We start from the raw sequence: 18,751 nt of genomic DNA, 5'->3' as shown, positions 1-18,751 counted from the left end.
TGGTACACAACATGGTTTATAAATAAAATACATTAACGATCCAATTAATAATAATAATAATATAATATAATAATAATAATTAATAATAATAATAATAATAATAATAATAATAATAATAATAATAATAATAATAATAGATAACAAAGTGCAATTTTTCATATAGAAACATTTGTATTTCGATGTTAAACACTCATCAGTCATCAGTTTGTTTTCTTTGCACTTTAACTCTCGATTAAGTTACTAATTAGATGATCTTCATAGACAATTTATATTGTACAAATTAGTTGTAGTTTATTTTTTTATCAGACATTTATTATAGATATTCTACTTTATATTGATAACAAAAATTGGGTGTATTATACAAATTATAGATTGACAAATTTCATTGATATTGAAAAAACTTAAACGGGAAATAAACTTAAAGTAATAATAATATCAACGCGCAAATACACAATACTTGTGCAACAAATCGTATGTTTTTTTACGTCGTCGAAATGAATCGTCTATCACGTTGAAAAGACTTTTTTTAAAAAAAAAAAAAAAGAAAGAAAAAGAAAAAGAAAAAAACAACTCGCATATACGTATCCTTATACGAATATAAAACATGGCGGAAAAAGATAAATAAATAAGTTATTCGCGCAAAACACGAATATCGTTATTGCTCATTTTAAAGAATAAATAAATACAAAAAAAAAAAAACGAGAAAACTTAAATTTTTATCTCGTATTTGTGCGTATCTCGTCGCTGTGCGAAAATTCGATGACGCGTAACTTTTTGTAGAAACACTCAAAATTTATATATTTTGTACTCGAGACTTTTTTTTCGCTCGACTCTTGTATACAAAATCGATCCATTTTCGACACACAGCAAGATGCGTATGCTGCGCGGGACTGCGAAGCGAAAAAAATATTGTGTATATTTATTTTTATAATAAACATTTCTAGAGCACTAAATAAGGACGGCTTTTGCACAGAAGAAACTAAGCACCTCTTCGTGTAAAAAGAAAATTTACGTTTCAGAAATTGCGCTTTCAGAAAGTTAAAATTGTCTCCATAAAACTGTCCGAAAGTACAAGTTTTTAAGAATATAAATTTTTTTTTTATAAACTTTCATATAACTTTCTGCCTACTTGAGGCACAAAAAACTCACGCGCTAACCATGAGTTCATTACTGATGAGTTTAGTTCAAATAATAAGTTAATACGATAGCCTAAGATTAATTTATAAATAAATTTATAAATAAATTTTCGTGTTAAATAATCATATAAAAATTGTTTTTTTTTTTTTTCGTCATTGCGCTACATTTTTATATAAATATCCAAAAGAGACGCTCCCGGCGTCAAAATTTTGGTAAAAGACCACATAAAACACTGGCGCTTTATTTCTTTTATATAAAAGCCGTTATTCACTGGTCGCGCCACATATACAAAAATGTGTTAATTAATTCTAGTGATGGGATTTTCTTTTTTGTTTTTTTTTTTCGTGAAGCATCAGCGTATGTAACTAAGAAAAGTTTTATAAGGCTGGGGATGGCGGGCGAGCAGGCGAGCGGGGGTGTGTATGCATGCGTGGTGTGGCAGGCAACGGGATGGCGATGATGGTCGTTTCATCAATATTTGCACACACACACACACAATTTCGATAATCAAGCGGTGCGAGGTTTTCAGCGGTCAGAAGGTTGATCGTCACAGTGAAGAAGTGTTTGGCCCTGATCAGGCCCGCCATCATCATCTCACCATCATCATCATCATCTCAGTCAAGTTTCAATAGTCACAAATATGTCGATTCCCCTGCAAGCAGACCTATCGTCAGTCGTGGAAAAAGACGTGATGTCAAAAGGTAATATCGCAAAACTTCTGGGTCGACCAACAGTTACACGGGAAAGTGGAAAATGGTGTGTGACAAAGCGGGGACAAGCAAGAAAAACATAAATAGACGATTTTGCACATTTATACTCGAGAATGTAAAAAAAAAAACTGAAGCTTGCATTGCTCTATTCTTGAATTCCAACGCACTACATCTTCACGAAACTATAAACATTTGATTGTCACGCAAATTATTCAAACTTACTTTGTCGTACTCGAAATATAAAATGACTGAAAATTACAAATTATATTCTTGAAAGGAAAGAGATAAAGTGCGTTGGTTTCAAAGAAGGTTACGCAACAAAAAAATGAATTTTTACTGCTATGTTTTATTCGTATTGTGTTTGAGAGATTATAAAGTTTTGAAAGCGTTTCTTTTTGCTCTTAAACTTACCCTGAGATAAACGTAACAGACCTCATGTGCAAGAAGAAAATGTATAACATAATCGAAACATGTACGTATATATATATCGATCTTAATCTCGTAAGTTTGAGAAATATTCTCGAGAGAATACTGGATATTACACACAATTATTTTATTCGCAATAATAATAAGAGATTTCATTATATGTCTTTATTATTACATTCATTGCAGTGTGTTCGATCCGACAACTAATAAGACATTAGTGTCAAAGCTTGCGATAGCAACGGGGTTGTTAAGGCAGCGATGTTACAGATTATATCGAACATGTTTCTCTCGGACAAAGGACAGGCTTGTAACGCAGACGAATATCGTAAATACGATAAAATATATGTATATATATATAATATAGCTCTCTGGCTGCTCTCGCGCTTTAATCTCTTTATAAATTCTGGAAATGGTCAACGGTATAGATTTGCAGTTTTTCACGTTCACAGTTATAATATTCTCCGTTTCGTATAATGTATAATAATCTACTTGTCGGAGAAAACAAATCGAAGGAGAAACGGCTCGTTCGAAAGAACACCAGGGATATTCTTACACAAACTGCATCGTGTAACATTTATTTTTTTTTCTTTTTTTTTCAGTAACTAACTGTATATATTCACAATCTTATGACAAAATCGTACTCTCGTCGACACCGATTAGGTGCGATATAAAAAATCGGCGAAGTAAACGTACTTTATTATGTTTATATTTGGATTGCTCCGCGCGCGCGCTTCTAAACCGATCTCTAACCGTCGTTCTAACTGAGAAGTGGTAGATTTCGCGCGTAAGCACAATACTTAAAATACTCGTATATATATAATATGAGATCCTATATATATATATATATTTATACGCATCAGGAGATACGCGGTATACAATTTATATATACCTGTATCCAATTTAACAATAAGGAGAAAGTACAAAAATACGTTTATCGCGTAAATGTAAACCGACCGAGTATCGAGTAAACGCGTTCGTGTAACGAAATCTATAAGAGGAGGTTTTCTCTGTCGTCATTCTTTTGCATATATAGAGTGATTCGGAAAATTCGGAGGAAAGAAATTTTCCAACACATTGTTATAGACTTTTTCTTGCGAGAACATATTTATTTATTTTTGTATTTTAACACATTATATAGTATCAATATTATTAAAGGTAGTTTTTTCTAAAGCTTTTAAATTTTTTTTTATAGATTATAAGAGATCTTTATCCTTTTTAATGAAAGTTTTTTTAATAGAAAATTTTTAATAGAATGGAGCGCTTCTTTTATGTTACAAATTATAATATAAACTTTCCTCGATAGAATCTCGTGTAAAACAATCAGTTCTTTTGCGTATACCACTCATATTGTTCTTTTTCCGGATCACCCGATATAAGCGCCTTAATATATATCAAGAGAACCGACAATATAATATATATCTATAGATATATGTACATATACATATATATATATGTATATATATATTTTATATCATATAGTTTTCTCTACGCAGAATAGAAATAACAAAAAAACCGATTCTTATCTCAGTGAATGTGTGTGTACAATTTATCATCATTTCAGGTAAGACCGACGTTGAAATTGTCTGCTAGACTTCTCGCGCTTTTCTCTCGACTCGCGTCTCGATCGCAAATAGATCAGCGAGGAAAATTCAGTTCGGTGTTTTGCCTACTTTTTGCCTTCCGCGAATATCAAGAGAAAATTCATCCTTTAGATTACTTAAACAACAGTCACATAGGCATGTAGCAAAGTAATTGAAACATCAATGTTTTTTGTTCTTTTTTTTTTTTTTTTTTCACACACGCACTTTGTACACTTTATCATATCAAAAGAACGGCTTCGTTGATTCTCACCTCGTCTCTTTTCGGCTCGCTATCGACGATCACAAACGTAATGTCTTACTAAGTTCTCGCTTACTTAAATTTCTCGCCCACATTTCGTAAGGCGAGCCCTCCGAATCCGCACACGTGTCTCATTTTTCGATTAATAAATGATACATTCCCGGTGAGATATAAGTGGATAATCTATTAGAAAACACAGCTTGCTTACGTTTCCTCTTTTCCCCTCAAAAAATTTGAAGCTTGTCAATAGAAGATTAAAATATCATGATTCACTTATACACAATTATCAATGCGATAAACCTACTTCGTAAACTATAACACGAGCAATGATTTTCCCAACGTAACGTAACATAACGTCCGCTCGTATGCTCTTAATTAATCGAAAAAGTCGACACTGTCGAGCGCTTGCCGATTGCGTTCGCCCGCGAACACGGTAAAAGTCTTACGAAGAGATTGTGACAACTCACGAACGTGTACCACGAAGCTGGACAGATGTGTGTATGTAAACGACAGGTTGCATCTCTCGCACACTTCTTAGAAGGACCTATTGAAGTTTGCTGCGAAGCTAAGAGATGCAGTGACATTTTCTTTTTTTTTTTTTTTTTTGGTTTTTTTTTGTTTTTCCTAAGAAATGGCAGACGGTCGCACGGTGTGTGTTTCACAGTGTTAAGAGCGCAGTCTTAACTATTACATGTATGTCACTAGAGTGTTCTATCGAGGTGCAACGCAAGATAATGGAACGGATAAGAATAACAAGTCGCGTCGGAAAGAAGTTCAGGATGTCGCGAGTTGGCGTATATAAGCTCTATAAGTGAAAACTTGTCGCCCGCGCAAGGATCCACACGGCGAGGGATGATTCTTGCGCGTGCGACGTATCTCTACATATTTATCAAGCACTTCGTATGCTGAAATAGCGCTGAATATTAAGTGGAAAGAGTGATTTGTACAATTGCGCACGCGACGCGAGATAGTCGCGTTGTAAATTCACGTCGAAAAGATTTATACATGTGAGACGAAAAATTCAAGAAATCCGTCGCATCTAAAATTTGTATAAACGGTCGAAAAGTCTTAAGCAAGACAGATGTATCTTTACGGATCTACACCATATATCTGCGATCACTGTTTTTTTTTTTTTTTTTGTCGAAATATCTGATACACAAAAAGCGTATTGGAAATATCGTGATTTCCTGACAAATTTGAAGTCGTTCTTTCCCCAAATGCAAATTTAAAGAACATCATAATCTTGAAGTCAAAATAGGCATTAATATCACAAAAGGACAGAAAGCCGAAATAATTTCCAACTAAATAATAAAATATAAGTTTGATTACTAAAAATAAGCTTTATTTTAAAAGAATATTCAATTTAAGATTTTAAGTCTTAATCTATTCTTGAAACTTATAGAGACTAAAATTATATATTGCAAATGAATAAAATAACAATAAAAAGACTTGTATGTTGCCGAAAAACAAATTAAAATTTGTCGGAAGATATAAAACAAAGCGACAAATTGGAAACAATTTATATTCAAAAATATTAACACGATGGAGAGATCTCTTCTCAATTTTTTTTAAACGCGCATTACCAGTCAATATTGAGCTCTATCAGCACAACAAATTCCTTGCCAATCTTGCATCAATTGTTGCAAGTGCGTGAGGCAGACTCGCAAGGACATATATAATATATACATATATATATGTATATATGGTGAAAATCGAATCTCTTTCGCGAAGAAATCTCGATGGTAATAGTACTTCAATATATACTACTACAATACTCTCTCTATAGATTATTATATTATTGACTTACGATATTTTATTCTTATGAAAATATTTGTTGTTTTTTTTTTTTTACAGCATTATTTTCTTTTTTTTTCTTTTCTTTCATCTCAGGTCATATATGTATAGTTCTTATAAATATGCATTTCCGCTACGCGCCATATATATGTGTATATATGTATATACGTATACATATACATACATATAGCTAATTCACTTGCTGTTTTCGATCGTATTTTTGCCGCTTAACGGACACAATGTTTCTATATTTGTTGTCGTTTTGAAGTTTGGCTGCATATGTAGACGCAAATCTCTTTGTAACTAAAAAAATCTCATTAATCACAGGGATTTGCAAACGAAATAAATGTTATGAGATATATGTATCGTTGATACATCGAGCTTGAAAGTTCTTCTCTTGTCTCGCATCTCGATTCGTTCGATAAACAGCATGCGATATAAACGAGCTTTACAGAATATTCTTCGAGTATTTAAATGCTTAAAAATTGTTTACAATAATTTGTTTTCCTTTTGTCGCATTTAAACAAACATCGTTACAATTACACGTGTCCGTCACAATCATTTGAGAATTTTCACAAAAGTTCATTCGCTCACAAATGTATGATTACCGTGTTAAGCTGAATTTATAGAAGTTTTTTTTCACAATTTCCAAAGCTCCTGCATACATAGACAATTTTCGGCACAAATTCTTCGGATTCCATTTAGAAAATCGATGTATCTTTATCACGAAAATTTAACGAACTAGAATTAACTAAAGAGCTACTTATCTAGAAAAGTGCTTAAAATTAATTTAAATATAAATTTAATTATAAATTTATTTAAAAATAGATACATATTTAAACGTGCATATATAGAAAATATTATAAAAATAAATTAACGATCAATACTTTACTTTTCTTTTATATAAGGCATTTAGTAATTGTTACGTCAAATTTTAGGATCACATTTTAGTAAAATCTTCGTCAAAAAAAAAAAAAATCTATATATAAGACGAAAATGACAAAAATTGTCTATGTGTTTCAATCGCTAGCTAGTTAAAAAAAAAAAAAAAATCAAGTGCCACATGCAAAAGTGAAGTGTCTGTATTCGTAGATTCACGTATTACCCACAAAAAAAAAAAAAAAATGAAAAGAAAGAATTCAAATAAGATGTGTTTAATTATTAACAGTATATTGGGTTAGTAAACCTGTGAATACGTTAGTTTTGATTAGATTCTTACGGTTATTATCAATACTTTCATCCTAATCATCGCTCACACTTCCTTTCGCGCACTCTTCCTTTTCGTTCTTTCTGCCTATCTTATACACTCATTCACAACTGTAATCTAATCGCAAATCTAACTAATATGCCTCACCGCACGCGTAATGTTAAAATCATAAATCATTAAATCATAAACGGCAAGAAAGCGATTTGTCTCATTGTCAGTATATCATCTATTTTTTTTTTTTTTTTTTTTTTTTGTTTCTTTTTACGTAGAAAAAAATCACATTGGTTTCCTCTCACTAGTTTAAATAAGATAACTAACTCAAGTACAAAAAGCTTAAACTTAAAACGCGTACAAAACGTGAGTTTTTTCGACGCGGTAATGATTGATGTAATGTGTTCGTGTCGCAATCTGCACGTGTCTCACCACGTGTATACACCGGCAGTTAAATCATTCCACGAGAGGAAATGCAAATCCTTTTTCTTTTACTGCGCTGCTTCACTTCAACCGACAACCGCGCGAAAGAAAACGGCGTGTAGAAGAAAAATCTCTTTTCCCTCACGCGGAACGATTCACAGTGCTGATCAAAATATGTATGTGTTATAAATACATGTACGTGTGTTTGTGTGTTTGAAACCTTAATAAATGTCAATGAAGTCGAAAGATGATTAGGGATGATTGGCGACGGGCTCACAAAAGATCTATCATCCCTCCATCTGATAGAAGACGGTACCGGCCGACGCGCTGATCCAAGTCCACTAAGGGCGAACAGACACAGAAGAGACACAATCGGTCAGTCAGAGTGACTTATTTCGGCAATTTGTTTGTTTTTTTTTTTTTTGTTTTTTTACTATGTGAAAAAGACGACGGTGGAGGGCGAAGTGCGTATTATTCCGCTCTGAGATTTTATGCGATTCTCTAGCTCACTCGGATCGAAAACTGCGCTATTACTACTCGTGTAATCGATTTTATTTTTCTGTGATTCATTTAAGAACCACGAGATATATGTGTACGTAATACGCGAACGGAAGAAAAATCACACACGCGTGAAATTAATCTGTCACTCCTACCCTCACCCTCATTTTAAGAGAATATTATACTGTTCTCTCTACAAAAGTCGACAGTACGATGTTATGATAAATGTGTGACAAAGATTGATGATTACCGACTTGCAACGATATACATTTTGATAGCATGCAACAAGCACATAATGCAGGGAGATAACGGCACATCAATACGAAGAGAAGTTAAATTACAAAATATTCTTTGTTTCACAAAACGCTACATACTGTTTGTGCAAAAACGTGATCGCGATCGTGTCCTACATACCTAATGCAACATATAAGTGATGTCAAAACAAGTGAGCATTTAAGTGGCAATTGAAAGAAGATCACCTCTCGATTGTCTAAATATACATTAGTAATTACTCTCAAGATTTATTTACAATGGATTATATACGTACTAAACAAAAGAGATCGTGTAAAAATTGAGATTTCTGCGGCAGTCTTCTTTCAGAAAGAATTGCGATCGAGATGTTTCTACGTGAAAAAGCGACGTGTAATAATATTTTAGTAAAACAACAGATCGAATGTGCAACCCTTTACGGGATTAATATAACGCATCTCGACTTCGAGTGTGCACACTACGTTGCGCACACTACGTTGCGCACTTCGATCTTCTCGACAGGTAGACCAAAGATCGTGAAAAGCAGAATACAATTTGAAATTACAAATGTCGCAGATGCGACTGTAATCTCTTCGGAAACAGAGTAAACAGAGAGAACGGGTAGAGAAGAGTAAAGAAAAAAAACACGATTGTCTGGAGATAGGATTAAAAAAAGTAACATGTATGTTTGTCTACAGAAATATATATAGGCGCAGCAAATAGAAAATATTACAAAATGTATAGTACTTGTGTATGTATATATATATATATATATATATATATATATATATATATAATGTATATGTATGTCTATAATCTTATTCTTAAAAATAATCTGATTACAGAAGTACACATTCTTGTAACATATAGCATTACATTGAAAAATCGTTAACATCTCAATTATGCTTATGTAATAATTGTAAAGACCTCGCGTAATTGAAGAATAGCAATAATTGTTGTCTAACAGCAATAGCTTTCTCTAATATTGAATGACACATTAATGCTACTAATAATAATAATAACAACGATATAGTAATAATAATAAGTATAATAAGTAGTATCACAAAATAATCATTACACATTTAAAACAGACAGAGTTTGCTTATACAGATCTTAAACATGTCTCAAACATTGTAACAGTATCTTCAAGTATGGTCTATATATATAAATTATTTACATGCAACGAGATACATATATACATATGTATGTATATATATGAGAGAAAATAGTTAAAATTATCTAAAAAAAAAAAAGAAAGGAAAGAAAAAAGAGAAAAAACGTAATAGGACTCAGATATTTGTTCATTCGTTCGAAGTATCGTCGACAAGAATGAGAGAACAAGAGTGAATCGCGTCCTTATCGGCATCGCGATAATTTGTACATTTACGCTCTCCAGAAGACATTCAGCACAAGTCTCGATACTACGACCACACAAAAAGTGAAAACTCAACATAGATATTTTCAACTTTCTATGAATACCCAGGCCCTGCGACGCAGAGTGCAGCACCGAATCCAATGGAACAACGTTTTTTATACACGTGATTTTTCGAACAATTTGAAGTCAATTTTCTTTGAGAGGAATATTATTGTTTTTCGTAAATTTTTCGAACGTTTATATTCAACGTTCAAATGTGTCGAATATCTTAATAACTGGTCCCCACTTCAACATTAATTAAGATGAAGTTTGCGAAACCAAAGAAATGAGAAAAATGTTTATTTGATTTTTTTGCAGCTTCTTAAACTAAAAATCTCTTAAATTTCTCATGATATTTTTGATGAGGAAAGAGAAAACTACAAAGTGGTCCGAAAAATCCATAGACAAGATATTGTCCACCAGATCTGTTGCATCACTCTATAGGAAATTCTAAATCAATTTTAATCCTTACTTAGAATACATCGATGCAAAAATTACTCGCTACATATTTACACATCGTGCAATGAACACTTAAGCTTTGGAAGGTTACAGCCCTTCAAAAACTTTAGTCGAAGTTGCACTTTGCGAATTTCTTGGCTGTTCGAAACAAACTACTTCGTCTGTTTACTTTCCTGTCCTCGCGGAAAAATCTTATCTCGATATTGATTTTATTTATTTTTTTTTTATATAAATTAACGGATTTTATGCAATTTTACAATAAATATAATTAAGGTACATATATATATATAACTACATGTGTGTTCGGAGATATACGTGCAGCGCGGAATAGAATACGTGTTTTCCGCTTTCACTTATCTGTCTAGAAATAATCAATGATTTACTACGAATAAAATTGAAAATAAAAACGCTAGTCTTTCTCACTCTTTTTTTTTTCATTTTTTCCTTTTTTCTTGACTTATGACGTGCTTAAAGTAATTCATTGAAATCCGATTTGCGTTGTGTTGCGGAAATTAAAACACGCGGTTGTCTTATTGTATCACAAAGGTTAGCCTTACACACAGAAAACATAATCCGATAATGTAATACTAATAATGCTCATGCTATCAGGCTAATCAAATTATAATGTATTACCGATATCTACAATTTTACCTGCTTAATCTAAAAAAAAAAAACAAAACTCGCGTAGATCTCTCGATAGAGTTAATTGCGTAATAACTGTACACGTTCGATCCCAAAGCCAGTGTATATATATATATGCGTGTTCGTGTGAATTAATTAATTGCATTATTATGCATTTTCCTTATAATATACATATGTATTCGCTATATACGTCACGACTATTACGTGCGTATCCAAATCTAAGAGCGCGTAATCTTCTTTGTATATGTATTAAGAAGCAACGTAAGACATTAGAAAGACAATCGGTTTTAAATCTACGTTCGAATTTTCTCTTTTTCCCCTTTTTTGTACGCCGTTTGATCTTCTAATTTTTTTTTCTTTTTTTTTTTTTATTAACTCTGAGTTACGTTCGATCCGAGTTATTGTTACGAGGAGTTATATCTAGTATCAGCATTCGGAGTTTATTAATCTCGATATTTATAAAGCACGAGCAATAAATTCGGTTTCGCGAGAGAGAAAAAGAGCTTCTCTCTTCTGTGCGCCGTTTTATCCCAGCTCCTGATAGCCGACCAATATCGATCGATAACAATAGTGTGTGGATCAAACACAGTAAAGCTGAAAGTCAACTACATACAGAAAAAGAGAGAGAAATGTTTTTCTCATCTCACGAAACCGAATTATTGCTCGAGAATGTACAGCGTATATAAAAGGCTGATTTTTACGGTTTTTTTTTGTACTTCATCACTGTCGTCGATAAATTGTAAACAAAGATAATTTTTTTCTATTTGCATAAAAATGTGTCAAAAAGATTTTGTAATCTCTTTTTTTTTTTTAATTACAGTTTTAACATCGCTTTTTAAAACTGAATTTTATTACTTCGCTCTTATCGTTTCCCGTTTGTTTCGCCTCATCTCCGTTTACGATTATCTTGACAGCAAATAAACTGTTCAAAAATTGTATTACATAATTTTACTTTAGTAGAAAATAAGTGTCTCTCTTGAACTATAATAGCACGTATAAACCCGCGGGATGCGTTTTCATATTAATGAAATGCATAATAAGTAAAATTTCTACGTATAACGTATCTTTCTATATACATCCTATATATATAGTATATATATATATATATGTGTGTGTATATTCAAACATCTACATGTGTATTTATACGCGTATCTATCACGTAATTTTAATAACAAGATAAACAGTCAACATTCTTTTTTGACGAAATAGGTATCTTAATGTGTGTATGAGATATGCACAAAATCATGAATTCAAAATATTACATTGTGTTCAGTACAGATAAGAAATTTTAGATATTGTGCACAGCCTTATAGCGCAAGTGTTCTATATCTTTTTTTTTATTTCAAAAAACATATAAAAACTTGCGATTATTCCTCAATGCAAATTTGTGATTCTTAGGACGCAAAATAAGTTTCAATTTATTTACAAAATAATTTAGAGTTTAACTTACTTTGCAACTAGCCTACCGAGAAATAGATATGAACAAAATATATAAAGAGTTTTATTCACTAAATTAAAGGTAATTAAATCCGCTAAATTACACACAGATTCCCGCTCTTATCGAAATCTACGTGTATAAACAAAAAATACAAAACAAAAAAAAAGAGAAAAAAACGAGTTTTCGCGCAATCTCGTTGTAATACATTTTTTCGTGATTTTTTTTATATGTTAAAAATATAGAAAAATTGCATTGTTTTATTTGTCGATTAAAAACATGTTATTGCGTAGATCCAAATACTGCGTGGTTTACAATATCGCTAGTTTTGAATAGTTTTATCAAAACAAACAAGAAAATTGATTGCAGTGCAAACATATTGCAAAAGTGCAATAAAAATGTATAAATTGTTAAAAATATAAAAATCTGTTTTTTGTTTAATCAACATGAATTTCACAAATAAACATGTTTCTTGAAGAACATTATCGGAGAATTTAATTAACGCGCACGGTTAAATAATTTCCTTTTGTTACATTAAAAAATAAATTTTTTCAAAAAAAGTGAACCAGAAGCGTAACATTGATACAAAAATGTTTTATTAAACAGTTTGTTAATGTGTAAATTACAAATTACTGAATAACCAATTTTCTTCGTTCAGGTGTACTCACTGCGCTCGCACGGCATGTAATGAAATTTTAAAATTTATAACAGGTGAACGTAATTACTCTCTATTGTTTGAACCGCACGACGACGCTTAAAAAGTATATTATGTGAATATTTTATAATTAAAGAAAAATGTGTATAATTCTCTCTTAACATAGGCTGCATTAAAAATCCATTGTGGATTTTTAATTGTTAATGTGCTACACGCTACACTCTGTTTCTATTTTTTGACTTCTACGTGACAAACTAATCAATTTACTCAAAGCTTTACGCGATGCATATATTCAACAATATTACCTACTTTACTATATATTACGAGCATTACGCGAAGAATTGAACAACAGTTTATACTAATATGCTTTCTCTAGTCAGTAAGATACGAATCGTCAATACAGAAAAAGTAAAGCTCATGGTCCCACGACATAATAAAGAGAAAATGAGAGAGGGAGAAAAAGAGAGAGAGAGAGAGAGAGAGAGATAAAGAGAGAGAAAAAAAGACAAAAAGAAATAACCGTACAAAAAAGGGAAGAATGGTGTAACGAGTGACGTGGAAAAAATTGTCGCACAACGGATATCTCCGAGTTTTAGTCGTCATTTTATACCAGGGCTGTTCAACGCTATTTTGCTCTTTTTTTCTTTGCGTCGGTCGCGACATCATAAAGAAATAGAAAGCAAAAAAGCGTCTTCACAAAACAAAAAAAAAAAAAAAAGAACAAAAAAAAAATGACCGTAAACTGAGTTTTTAAGTACTGAGAGCGTACTTGGTTTAAAACTATTACGTGTCGAGAGTGGCGGAGCGCGCGAACGAAGCGGAAGAATGCTTCGTGCTCGCGCCGGCTGCACTCTGTCTATTACTGCTCCTGCTCTTGTCGCCGCGCGACAATAGACACTTTGCAGTCTCCTTGAGACTGACTCGCGGACGGACACTAACGTGTTTACGGCTACTGCTGTGTGTAAGGGGATGGTGTTGGTGTTGATGGTGGTTCCCCACCAAGGATGCAGAGGACTCACCGGATTCCCAGCCGTCCTCGTCGCCAGTGGTATCGCACTCGCTGCTGTCAGCCTCGCTGGACTCACTAGGCGTTTCCTGCCCGCTCATTCCCAACTGCATGCCATCCCCGGTTCTGTTCATCGTTGCCGGCACAGCTGGCGATATACTCCCACCCACGCAATGCATAAATAGACTCACCTGTAATTAAGCGAGATCCGTAAATAATTAAACGCTGTATACTCTCTCTCTCTGTGTGTGTGTGTGTGTGTATCTCAATTATCAAGTTGCGATTAATTACTATTTATTTGAATTTAAGTTTAACAATTCAAGACACACATCTTGCATCTCGATTTCAATTGATACTTAAATTTTTTTTGCTTTGTGTATGAAGTAGTATTCTTATCAGAGAAATGCGGAGAAAAAACTCACTTTAAAATCTGGACTAAACGTTTTATGATTTTTATCCTTGTGTGCATCGTCCAATCCCGACTTGTCTATCCGTAAAACGAGAGTGGGCGGCATGGAACCAAGACTCGTCAATGATCCCGTTCTAGATTTTACATGCGACATCACCATTGGCAATTCCATGGTTGTGCCGTCGCAGCTCAATGCTCTTGTCGATCTCTCAACAGGTAATTCGCCGTTATCGCATTCGGAATTAGTTTTCTCACGGACAAAAAATGTGTTAAACCAAAAATGAAACAACTTCTCCTGAAAAAGAGGCACACTCCAAAGTATCGTTCAACAAATTGATAAAAATAAATATCAAATAGACACTAACCTTCCGTTTCATTTTTGGCCTGAAGTTGTAGAAGTCAACTCGTATGTCTCCTGTTATAGCGAGATTGTGTTGCAACGAAATGCATATAGAAGTCATGCCTTTCCGAACCTCGTAAATATCTGAAAATATTCTGTTCTTCGATTGGGAGATTACAAAACGCAGACCTGAAAAAGCACAACACATAAGTTAAAGATTTGTTTCTTCCAAAGAAACACTCAGTAAAAAAGCGTATCGATTAGTAATAATATAAAGTTTCATGTGCCTAATAACTTTTGTACAAATTACTTACAGCCTTGACCACCGTTTAAAATAGGGACCGGATCCAGCTGTATTTTACGTAGTATCAACGTTACCGGTTGATAATTAAGACCCTCTTGGACAAGGGTAGCGTAATATTCTACATATCGTATCTGCGAAGGTATCGTTACACCTTTTCTGGATCAGAATAAAATCGCGCAAATGAGAAAATGTGAGTCACAACGGTGGCTGTCATGTCCAAAATCCTTGAAATTTTATATTTACCTGTCGTGGGTCCGTTGATTTCCGTAATAATTAAGAGCTTCCGTGGCAGTGGGAAATTGTTTGATGTGAAGTAGATAACAGCACACCATTACACCTGTTCGGCCCTTTCCTGCCTTGCAATGAACTACAGCCACATTGTTCTTATGTTGAGACAGCCACGAATGCACGTCCTCACAGAACGGCTTGATCTGTTCCAGCTTTGGTGGATTGTGATCATCGAACGCGTAAGTAGCTACTCTTTCTTTGAACTTCTTGCAATCGTATGATCTCTCGGAACATCTGAAAAAAAAAAAAAGATTAAGATAATGTAATGCCATATACAACAATATTTTAATGATCATCGTTCTGTAAATAACTTACAGATTATAAATCTTATAATGGTCTTTGTGTTTGTGCTCCAGTAATTTAACAACGTCATCAATATGATTTCTATACACACCCTCTAGCTTCTCAGCAGGGAAACCCATCGCTATTAAATTATCTCTTATATCTATTGTTTACAATTAAGAAATTTATTTAGCATTAACATAATTTTGCGACTATATAAAGCAATATTTTCAAGCTCAATGTTTTTTGATACAAAAATAATGAAGCTGCATAAAAGGATACATGTGAGATCAAGATCAAAACCGTCTTCTGTAAAACGTTTACGGCGTTTGCTGACAAGCCCCTTTATGGGGTTGGTCATTTTCATGTTGCTGATAGTGTTGGCCATACTTGGCTGGCTCTGTCTTAACTCTCCTGTCTCGACCTCAATCGAACTACTCTCCGCCACCTCTTCGGAAATCTCTTCTTCTGCTTTTTGATTTTCAAAGGTCTTTTTAACCTGTAAGAAGAATTATGAATAACAAAATATTGTCATACAAATGCGAGTATAGTTCGTATATCTCTGTAAAAATAAAATGTTAATTTATTTTTATAGTGCGTTTAAATGTACCTGAGGCTTGTGAGCTTGTGAAGCGTCACATGAGCCCAGTTCTGGTCCTCTTTGTTCCTCCAGACAAACATGGAGAGGAGTTACTGATGCCGAAATGTGCTCAGAAATTTTTGTGTTCAACCTGCCGCTAGTGGGTCTCCTGCAGGAAAAGCATATACCCATCAATTCCCAAAACATGTGTTCCTCTACTTGGGCATTTTTTCATCAAGCATGTCCTATTTCTCCACTGTGAGGTTTGGTGCTGATTCTTGATAGGACCGCTTCATGACAACGTTCTGTCAGCCAGACATGATTCACACGAACACGCAAACAGTGAAACTCCACGCGGAAAGTGGCAGTTCTTTATCAAAAAGCTGTCCACGCACGTGTGTCGGCAAAGAAATATGAAACGCGGAAACGCACACTGTACACGATCTCCTTTTCTCAGAGGCTCTGTAACCAAATAACTGTCATCAAGAACACTGGAACCTCGCGCCGTTGCATTGTTCACATCGGAAACTTTCTTATCTTCGCAGTTGGCCTAACAGATGGACATTTCTACATTGAAAATCACAAAAGATCACAATCAACTTCAGTATCCAACAGCAGTAGCAACAACGGTGGCAGCAACGGGAGAAAGAGTCTGAGAGAAAGAGAAAGAGAAAGAGAGAGAGAGAAAGAGAGAGAAAGAGAAGGAGAGGGAGTGAGAGAGGGAGTGAGAAAGAGTATTTTACCTTTACTTATAACGAGGTAAAAGACTCCGACAATTAGGGATAAGAAAACCTACGGAAGCACCGCGAGCGCGCAGACAGAGATGCTCGATCGGGAGCACCGGTTATTTCTACGCGCATTCACACAACGAACGCGAACACTCGCGAGTCGCGCTGGCAGGTTAGCATCGCTGGTAGGTGCGACCTCACATAGAGAGTCGCTCTACTCAGTGGTCTCGGTCTGTCGGCGGGTAATGCGATTGAATTCTGGGTTTTGGAGATCCAAGCCGGTCGGACTCGACGCGCCGCTTTTGTGTTCGACGTGCCGTTTATCGAGGCAACGCACATCGGGGGGACGAGATCCACTGACGCAACGGAGACGAGAGAGACGACACAACGGTACGAGAACGGCAGTTTTAGGTTAAGCGCGCTCGCACTTCTCTCGGTCTGCTTGCACTCTCCGTGCAGAGAAGAGGAGGAGGAGAGGGAAGCCGAAAACCGAGCGGTTCTCTCTCGCTCTCTCGCACACTCGCGAACGACGGCACATTGGCGGAGGCGCGAATTTTCCTCGCGAAGAAAGTTTCATGGCGCGAATATAAACGGGGAGATCTTTTATTCACCGTGTGTATACACTTGTCTTCTCTAAGACAAACGTAACATGTAGTATTGTCTTCTCTCTGCCAAGATTGAAACCGAGAAAAAGATCGACCGCGCAATGAGACCGCAGCTTGGAATTGACAACTGCAAGCAAGAGACAACGCGCCGCGCTAATTGTTCTCTTTCTTTCTCTTTCTCTCTCATATATATATATGTACTTTTCTTTCTCGTACAAGCGGATATATAGGCGACAATGATTGTCGCCGTGTGTTTGTTATCCAGAGATAGTTTTGCAGTGATGTATTACCGAGACACTTGGCATCGCGCGACGGTTATAACGGCGATGATACAGTATGCTCGACATGTGTCATTAACGTTTAGGTTCGGATCAGTGTGAATGCAAATTATATGTATATACGTACGATGTATACATGTATATATATATTTTGTATATAGTTATATATATATATGTACATATCTCTCTTTTTCTATGTCTCGTTTCTTGAACTCCTGTTGACGACGACCATGGACGATCGCGATTCATTCACTCCGTTTCGTCGGTATTGCGTTCTTTTCTTCACTGCTGTTTTTTTGTTAACAAACTCTTAAAAATTGCGAGAAAAATGATAATCTCGGAATTTCTCTACGGCTTTTAAAATCCATCACGTTTCTCATTTTAAAAGAGAAAAATAAATATTAGAGAAATTATTCTAATCAAATTTTATTATTTCATCGTATACATGCTTAACACATTTTTTTTTTTTTTTTTTTTTTAAATATTGTGCACACTTGATTTAGTTATCTAAATTTCGAAATTTTCAGGTAACTTTAGATTTTTACAGAAATGTCAATATAAATCGACCAAAAAAATTGTTTTTTTCTCGATTTATATATTTGACTTCTATATATTACATTCTTTTTCTCTTATTATTATATGAGAATCTTTTTACATATACCTATACGTATATACAAAACCAAATGACACATCTAAAAATATTCGATAGATTCTAGATATTACTTTTTTTTCATAAAAATGTAAACGTAGCACAAAAAAATCATGATCAACTTTACTTAATATTGTAAAAAAAATGTATATATATATATATAATATTAACATATATCACACACCAAAGCTATGATTATAAGTATAGTTATTACAGAACTGAAACTGTAATATACACAAATGTTTTATATATGAGAGGAGGGAGGTACAAATATAATTTATATAATTTGCAATGTGTGTGTGTGTCTGTTACTATAGAATATAAAGGATTATACAATATAAAGTTATTTTTTCTGTATCTTACAAAGTAAAACAATATATCTTATATAGCTCAAATAACTACA

The 18,751-nt window shown here is 34.1% G+C and overlaps 1 protein-coding gene across 5 annotated transcripts; it reads right to left on the bottom strand.

The window, feature by feature from the left end:
* Window positions 1–66: 66 nt before the first annotated feature.
* On the bottom strand, window positions 67–18,080 carry LOC109856638 (phosphatidylinositol 3,4,5-trisphosphate 3-phosphatase and dual-specificity protein phosphatase PTEN). 5 transcript variants are annotated; one of them, XM_020432181.1, is made up of 9 exons: window positions 16,119–18,077; window positions 15,791–16,007; window positions 15,542–15,671; window positions 15,182–15,460; window positions 14,949–15,094; window positions 14,660–14,823; window positions 14,308–14,589; window positions 13,899–14,076; window positions 67–1,789 (listed from the first exon to the last, which is right to left on the bottom strand). In XM_020432181.1, the coding sequence occupies exons 1-9, from the start codon at window positions 16,293–16,295 to the stop codon at window positions 1,770–1,772; spliced, it is 1,593 nt and encodes a 530-aa protein (XP_020287770.1). In that variant the 5' UTR covers window positions 16,296–18,077; the 3' UTR covers window positions 67–1,769. The 5 variants fall into 5 exon arrangements, with proteins under 5 accessions (XP_020287770.1, XP_020287762.1, XP_020287736.1 ...); XM_020432173.1 differs by lacking the exon at window positions 67–1,789 and adding an exon at window positions 6,928–7,868 and having other exon boundaries at window positions 16,119–18,078; XM_020432147.1 differs by lacking the exon at window positions 67–1,789 and having other exon boundaries at window positions 9,133–14,076; window positions 16,119–16,655; window positions 16,832–18,080.
* Window positions 18,081–18,751: the final 671 nt, after the last annotated feature.

This window comes from Pseudomyrmex gracilis, unplaced genomic scaffold (genome assembly GCF_002006095.1).
Source record: "Pseudomyrmex gracilis isolate BER0280 unplaced genomic scaffold, ASM200609v1 scaffold_4, whole genome shotgun sequence".
Classification (NCBI taxonomy): Eukaryota; Metazoa; Arthropoda; class Insecta; order Hymenoptera; family Formicidae; genus Pseudomyrmex; species Pseudomyrmex gracilis.
Note: the sequence above shows the minus strand (reverse complement) of the source record. Positions and strands in the feature narration are given on the sequence as shown.

Coding starts and splice junctions, on each gene's coding strand:
- LOC109856638 (XM_020432147.1), bottom strand. CDS start 16,295: ATGTTTTGGGAATTGATGGGTATATGCTTTTCCTGCAGGAGACCCACT. Junction 15,672..15,790: donor TTTTGATCTTGATCTCACAT/GTATCCTTTTAT, acceptor TGTAAACAATAG/ATATAAGAGATAATTTAATA. Junction 15,461..15,541: donor CATTATAAGATTTATAATCT/GTAAGTTATTTA, acceptor TTTTTTTTTCAG/ATGTTCCGAGAGATCATACG.